At 39.0% G+C, this 7,753-nt stretch overlaps 1 protein-coding gene across 4 annotated transcripts in view; it reads right to left on the bottom strand.

The window, feature by feature from the left end:
• Window positions 1–2,626: 2,626 nt before the first annotated feature.
• The window catches only part of ATP23 (ATP23 metallopeptidase and ATP synthase assembly factor homolog), a 42,943-nt gene continuing 37,816 nt past the window's right edge, over window positions 2,627–7,753 (bottom strand). For all 4 annotated transcript variants that reach the window (XM_039363737.1, XM_039363736.1, XM_039363738.1 and 1 more), the window contains 2 exons: window positions 4,869–4,952; window positions 2,627–3,335 (listed from right to left, as the gene is read on the bottom strand). In XM_039363737.1, the coding sequence (XP_039219671.1) occupies window positions 3,132–3,335; window positions 4,869–4,952 (288 nt within the window). In that variant the 3' untranslated portion in view covers window positions 2,627–3,131. The remainder of the gene's footprint in view (window positions 3,336–4,868; window positions 4,953–7,753) is intronic.

The following is a 7,753-nucleotide window of genomic DNA, read 5'->3' as shown; positions in this document are numbered from 1 at the left end:
TTACAAGGATCAAAATACCCGAGGGAGAAAATCAAGGTACAGTTCTTTAGAATACACTTAATATCATGAATCTTTGCAACATGTTACTACACAAGGTGTCACATGAACAAGTTTATGTGCATGACTTTCTGATGCCTCCTGAAAATGCTGCCATACTGGGGAACGTATTAAAGAGGAAACTGTAAAATAACTAAAGGTCACAGGCATATTAACAAGCATGATTATGCTATTGCAAAACTAAGTTGTTTATGTCAAGAGGGATCTTTGAAGAAATTAGCGCGTAATTTTCTTCCTAAGTGCAGAAAATATTTTCTAACCACTTTACTTCTGATATCGAGTCACTTTACAGCCAGAAGCTATGACATAGTGGGTCACTGATAAAATTACTGCTTGAAAGCAAAATTTAAAAAACCTTGACATGAAACATGAGGAGGGGGTTAGCTGGATTAGAAAATTATGGATATAATTGTAGAATGCTCCACAATGGGACAATAAATGTGCATACAAATTGATATAAAACATTTGTCATTCTCTCCATCAAGATCCCTGGTTACATACATCAGTCTCATCAGATGTGGCAGAAGAGGCCTGGCACAGGTGCCTCTGCCATGATGGTCGCCCTTTGGAATATATTCCCCTGGAACTTTGGTCCCAACCTTTCCGGCCTTTAGGAAGGGCCTGAAGATATGGTTGAGCCACTGCATTTGGCAGTCTACAGGGAGCCACTTTAATGGTTATATTGAACTGGATGTATTAATTGTATTTATCTTCTGATTATGATTGTGCTTTTGTGCTTGAGGTTTTTTTAACAGTGGTTTTGGTATAGTTGTATATTTGGTATAGTTGTATATTAGCTATTTTTACTTTTTTAAATTCTTCTTGCTTTTTTTCTTAAATTGCTATGAGCCACTGTAATGTCCCATTTCAAAGACAGGTGCTGCATTTTCAAAGTCAGCTTAACTTAACAAGTTCTTGGATTTTTTTAATGCAAAAATTTATATTTGTCAGGCACATATATTTGAGCATGTCTTCTTTAGTACAGAATTATTCACTGTACTAAAGAATTATTTTAATATGAGGCACACAAACACATATAGAGAGCAGGAATGGATAAGACTTGGTGTGAATCCCAAATCCAGAATGGATCAGAACAATTTTCTCAAAGGGAAATGCAGCAATTCCAATTTGTCCACAAAATTATTTACCAAAAGCAAACAAACAAAAAACTACACTCCCCCAAAAAACAGTTCAAAGAAAAGAGGATGGGAGAAATCACTGAATTTAGTGAGTATGCTTTCTGACTCTTCTACTCTTTAACTGCATTTTGAAAGACACTGTTCTTTGACACCATCCTATTCTTTCATTATGCAGCAAACACTCCCTCAACACATTAATCTATCTGCCTGAAATCTGATAGATTTTTGTCACTACAAGATTTCTTTTTGCTGCAAATTTTGGCTTCTATGGAGCCAACGGTTTTTCTTTCCTAGGAATTGGGTAGAGGCACCCCTCACTGTTATTTAAAAACTCATTATTTCTTTGGGGTATTTTTGTGGATTTTGATGTTAAAGAAACTATTTTAATGCTGAATTTAATAACAGCAGCAAGACTATTGGTGGGTCAGTATTGGAAAAAAGATTCTCTGCCTTCTTTGGAAGAATGGGTGTTCAAGGTTTCTAACTTAGCAGAAATGGCTAAAATTTCTGCTTACTTAAAGGACCATTCACAAAAGAGATATGTTTCTGTATGGAGAAGATGGATAGAATATATTCAGAAGTATGGAACAACAAAGTTTCATTTATTTTATGAATAATGGATTTTTATTAAATTATGAATTCAAGTTTGCAGAGAGTTAAGGGTTATTAGGATTCCAGTTATTGTATAAGTAGTAAATTTAAGTTGACTATGTTTAGTTTTCTTTTTTTTTCTTTTCTTCTTTTTTTTGTAACCCTGTACTGAGCTCTGGGAAATCGGGGGAAAAGGGGGTGGGGGGAGGGGGGACGGGAGAGTATGGGTAGTATGTTCAATAGTTCAGATTTTGGTGACAGAGGATTGCTCGGGCATTTTCCCTCAGACCGCATCCGATTGAGAAGAAGAGGAGAGGGATAAGTAAGTAGAAAGATGGAGGAGAGATGGAGGGGAGGAGAGGAGGAGGTAGAAGGAAGGGGGAAGTGAAGAGATGAGAGGGGGATGCAGTCTGGGGGGAAATGGGTGAGCAATGTCGGAATTTGTGTGTTGTATTTTAACTTCTTATGTATCTGAATTTTTTTTCTTATGATTGTAATGAAAATAAAATAATAAAAATTAAAAAAAACCTCATTCACCAATCGTTATGATGTTTGGCTTCCTCCACTTCTTCGTAGTCTCCTAAAGTTCCTGCAATTTTTATTCAATTCTAGTGAAAAAATAAAAATCATTGGAGGGTTCAAATTGGCTACAATTCAGTTTGGGATGTTGCTTCAATTTGTGTAGAGATCAGAGTTTAAAAACAAAAAAAAAATATCAAACAAATCTTACAAACATCAATCAATCCAGGGCAGGAATGAATAAAAATGGCTAGTCACGGCACACTGTATTTGGGATGCATTCTGAATACGCTACAAAAGACAAATTTTATGATTTTGAGTGGGTTTTTTACGCATTGTTTTATTACAGAACTCTGAGTTTGATGATCTTTACATTACGTTAAATGACAAAATCACACTGTCCAACCACTTGGCATAAACTACATGCAATTAAAAATGACCTTTATTCAAATGATGAAAAAAAATGCAAAACTAATTGATACAGTAATATATACACAAACACAGATATCTGAAAGCCAAAATGAATACAGCTCAGGCCTGTGGCAAGCTTCTCCCCTTTTGTTCCCCTCAATACAAAAGCAAATAAACAAAAGTTACTGAGTTTGCAATGAGATGCTACTTTCATAATTTCTCCTCCCTTGAGCCTAGCCCTTGATGCCTATGTTCACAAATATCCATTTTGCTTGTTGAACAAAATAGTATTTACTAGATCAATTAGGGAAATGAAAGACAGAATGGAAATTAAACAAATTGGATAAAGTCTCTCCAGGGACTCCAATTATCCTCTAATATGGTAGTTTGGACCTAGACACGAACAGTTTTCATTCATAAATTATGATAGTAACGGTGACGGTTCTGAAAACCTCTATATGCATACTTTGCATCCAATTTGCTGTGAGGCACTCTGTCAAATGGCTCGTGATCATTGAAGCAGGATTCAAAGACTTCATCTACTGCTTTCTCTGCCATCTCTTTAGTGATATTTCTAACAGCCAACATGGAGCGAACAGCTTTCATCTTTACACAAGTCTGAAACAGGTGATAAAAAGGGCCAAAGCACATCTAATCAACTGAAGCTTTTATTAAACAATTAGGTTTATATAATATTAGGTAATATAACTATTACCTAATAAATAGGTAATAATTATAAGTTCCATGGATATCTTCCAATGTATTGCTATCTAACTCAAAAGTCTTTTTTTCTTTTTCCATATTAAATGTATCATTTGGAAGATACCATAATGTACAATTCAACAGTTAATAACAAATAATTTATGAGGATACCTTATTAGCTGTATCGTTTTTTAAAAAAACATAAACATTTGTAATGCTTTTGCAGTAATTTTAGATCAATGAATAAATTCAGACTTTCATTATATCTAGGACTTCCATTATTTGAAATACACGTCTAGATTACCTGATTATATGATTTCAAGAATAATAGCCATTTTCAAAGGAGTAGCCAGAAATAGTTTAATATATTTATTACCTCATAAATGTTGTGGGGCACCCAAGGTCTATATAAAGTAGTCCTGAACTATAGATTACTAGCAAAGAGGAATGAACAATTATTTTATTCAAGTCCAAATAAACAAATAATCTTAGTGTTTCTAATCATAAAAATAATGTGCATAATTTGGAATGTACATATCAACAGTGAGAAATATAATCCAAGATTGGCTAAATTATGAAAGAATTGATCTGTCCAATAAACAGTAAGTGTCGCATCCTTAATCCCCCTTCTTTTAAATGAAGGGTGAATGAAAAGTATTACTTTCACTTCCATAACTTTAGTTTAAATAGGAATATTTTAATAGATAAAACTCAAAAAAATTGAAAGCTATTTTTTACTGTATTACTGTATTTACATCTCCATATAATCACCACCATTCAGTGCACCATTCTCTTGATAGACGTTTTTAAATGCTGTCACAAAAGTATTTCACATTCTGTCTCTTCTACCAGGTCTTGATAATCCTTTCTACTTCCTCTACCTTTGTCACTTCGAAAAAACAATTAAGTAGAATATGGAAGAAAAAACTTCTGATTCTACAAGACAGTGCTAGGCTTCACAACACATAAGTCACCCTAGGCACAACTGTGAAGGTGGATTCACTATCTTATCCTCTCTGTGAGGACCTGATGGAAGACCAAAATGTGAAGTTCTTTCATTCTTGAAGAAACTTGTCCATCACTGACAAACATGTTCAGAAAATTTTCTTCTATAGGGAAATAAATTCAGGTAACAAAACAGCTTATTTTGAGGATTATTTTTCTGTTCCATCTATTTCAACATCCCTATTTCAGCTAAAATTATGGAAATGAAGGCATTATTTTTCATTCTCTCTATATACATACATATATACATAAATACACAGACATATGCACACACACAAAGAGAGAGAGAGCATGAGAGACAAAAACCTGTTCTTATCTTTTTCATGTCTATTGACACTGTTCCTTCGTAAGAAATTGTTTGCTAAGCTTCAAATTACAGAAGAAATTACCTCAAATGAAAACATGAACCCAAATCTCTTATTTTATAGATTATTATTAACTTACCTGCTGATGCTGCTTCAGCCCAAATCTAAACCGCATCATCTCATTTATGAAAGAACAATCACCACTGAGATTAGATGCCCGAATCTACAAAAGATGCACAAACTGAGTAGAATATTTATAGGAAAATTAACATAGTATCCCATTCCAAATCTTTTGTCTGAATAGCTGCAAAACTGTCCTTCATTTCCAATTTGTTGTGTAATTGCTAAAAAGAGCTTCAACAATCAAATGGTTAAGAATAATTGAATTCTCTTGATTGTTCATATAGCCATTCTCCAGAGATGCTATTAAAATGTAACTGCTGAAAGACTATCACCTTAATCTCATTTTAGACATATAGAACATGACCTTACTCATCCAACTAGATCAGTAGTTTTCATTTTCAGAAACTTGAAGATGTGCCTAGAATTCCCCAGTTGAGAAATATTGAGCTAAACGGTAGTATCTAGCTGAACTTGGCTGATTGCAAAAAACTAAAGACATGATTTTATTAATTTTTTATTTTATTAATTATTCAATCATTTATTAATGCTTTGTTGGGATGGTTGGAAACTAGGAAACTCCAAGGCTATAGGCTAGACAAAAAGTGTTTAAAAAGGACTCCAAAACTGTACTAAACTATTCCCACACTGCTGCCAATAAACTAAATGAACATATCCATGGAGACAATAGGAGTTGATATTCTGACTTAGCAATGATTTCATTTTCTCCAACCTCTAGGTCAGTGGTTCTTAACCTTTTTGAACGAATCGCCCCCTTGAGCCAATGAGGAAGTTGTCATCGCCCCCCTCCCCCAACATAACCTCTCAATCACAACATAGGAAATAATTCTTCAATTTATGCAAACATTTTTTTTGTTTTCTTTAAAATTGTCATCAGGACATATGATGCAAATAATTTATTTCCAGTCTTTTTCCCATATCTCAACTGTGTGAAAAATTTTGGTGCCACCCGTCACTTTATTCCCAAACTTCGTGATACATGTATTTCATTATCTTATTTATTCAAGACACTTAAACGTAATGACCACTGAAAACAAAATTCAATTGCAAGAAAGTGAAATGCCTGAAAAGAAAAATAGTAACATTTAATGATTGAATTACAAGTGAAATTTAAGATACAAAAAGATATATAAAAAGTGCATAAGAACAAACCGCAATGCAGGAACTAAGAATTTCAAGACGAAAACTCTGAAATTAAATTAAGATTTGAGAAAAGTATATATAGTCACGCACACTGTAAAAAGGATTAAAAAGACACAAAGAAAATATAATATCGAATTGGAGTGCACGCTAAAAAAGTACAATACAAAGAGGCACACAAAACAGCATGCGATGTTTCGAAAAAAGAGCTCCCCCCTCCATCACTGCCCATTCTGGCCAATGGCGCGTCACTGTATGGGTAGAGCAGGGGTAAGCAACCCAAAACACTCAAAGAGCCACTTGGACCCGTTTCCCACCGAAAACAAAACACTGGGAGCCGCAAAACCCTTTTGACATCTAAAATGAAGATACCACTGCATATATCCTTTTTTACCTTTATTTTATACATATATCTTCAGTGTTATCTTCATTTTAGATGTCAAAGGGGTCTCTCTCTCTCTCTCTCTCTCTCTCCCTCTTTCTGCCTTTGGTCTGCCAGTCTTCTCCCCCCACTCTGTGTGTGTATGTGTGTGTGTGTGTGTGTGTGTGAGAGAGAGAGAGAGAGGCACTTGCGCTTCCTCTCTCTCTTTCCTCTCTCTTTTTCTCTTTCCCCTCTCCCTCTCTTTCCTCTCCCTCCCTCCCCCTTCTTTCTCCAGGTGAGGAGAGAGAGAGAGAACGAAAGGCAGAGGGCGCCGAAGGGGCGGGGAGGGGAGCAGGAGGCAGCAGAAGACTCCTTGTCGCCGCTGGAGGCACCAAGCTCCGTTGTTCACTGGGCCTGCGGGGACGCCCCAGCTCACGGTTATGTTGACAGGCCATCCCACGTGCCGCTGGCATCCCCGGGCTCAAGTCAGGGCCACAGGGCATCTGCGGAATGCCCCGCCCGTCGGCTGCATCGCCAAGCCTCCCCTTGTGCCGTCAGCATCCCCAGGCTTAAGTCGCGGGGCATCCGCGGAACGCCCCGTTAGCTGTGTCACCCAAACCTTCTCCCGTGCCACTGGTGTCCTCAGACGGAACCGGGGCAACGATCCGCCTACCACCAGGACCAACGCTGGAGCCTCCCATGCTGCTGGTAGGTCCATCGTGCTAGAGGAACTGGGGCCGCTCTGCACCACGTGGTGTTCCTGGCGATCCGCGACCCACCAGCATTGCCCAGGGAGCGATGCCCCCACTGGCCACCACCCCAGCCGAGACTGCCGCCCGGGGGGCAGGAGGAAGAAGGGGAGGAGGAGGAGGGCAAGGAAGCCAGTGCCAGGCCCCAGGAGAAGGCGCTCCCGCAGGTCCGGCCAAGGCTCTTCTGCTGCTGGTTGGAAAATACCTCCCCCTCCCTTTCTCTTCCCCATCTTCTGCTCACCTCACATTCTTTGCCGACAAAGCAGCCGGGACTCCGGCACGCCTTCCCGGCCAGCTGGACCAACGGTCCTGCGGCTGGGGATCGCAAGGGCTGCTCTCCCTTGGGCCGCGGCTTGTGGGAAGGCTGGCCCGCTCAGCTGAGGCTCTGGCGGGCTCCTCCCAGTGGGGATCCCGGGGCTTCCCTACGCGGTTCCCGGGCCACATGCACCTTGGACGGGGCCAGTTAGGGAAAGGGACTTCCTGGCCATGCTTCTCCCAGGGGGTGGGGCACCTGGTGCAGGCCAATCAGGAGCCCTGCGAGGGGGCAAATCCGCATGTGAGAGAGAGTGAGAGAGAGAAGCACAAGTGCCTATCTCTGTCTCTCTCTGCAAATGGCAAGGAGGCTCGGAGCCA

This window comes from Crotalus tigris, unplaced genomic scaffold (genome assembly GCF_016545835.1).
Source record: "Crotalus tigris isolate CLP2741 ecotype Arizona unplaced genomic scaffold, ASM1654583v1 scf7180000019583.1695794, whole genome shotgun sequence".
Lineage (NCBI taxonomy): Eukaryota > Metazoa > Chordata > Lepidosauria > Squamata > Viperidae > Crotalus > Crotalus tigris.
The sequence above is the reverse complement of the archived record's forward strand: the minus strand, read 5'-3'. Positions and strand labels throughout refer to the sequence as shown.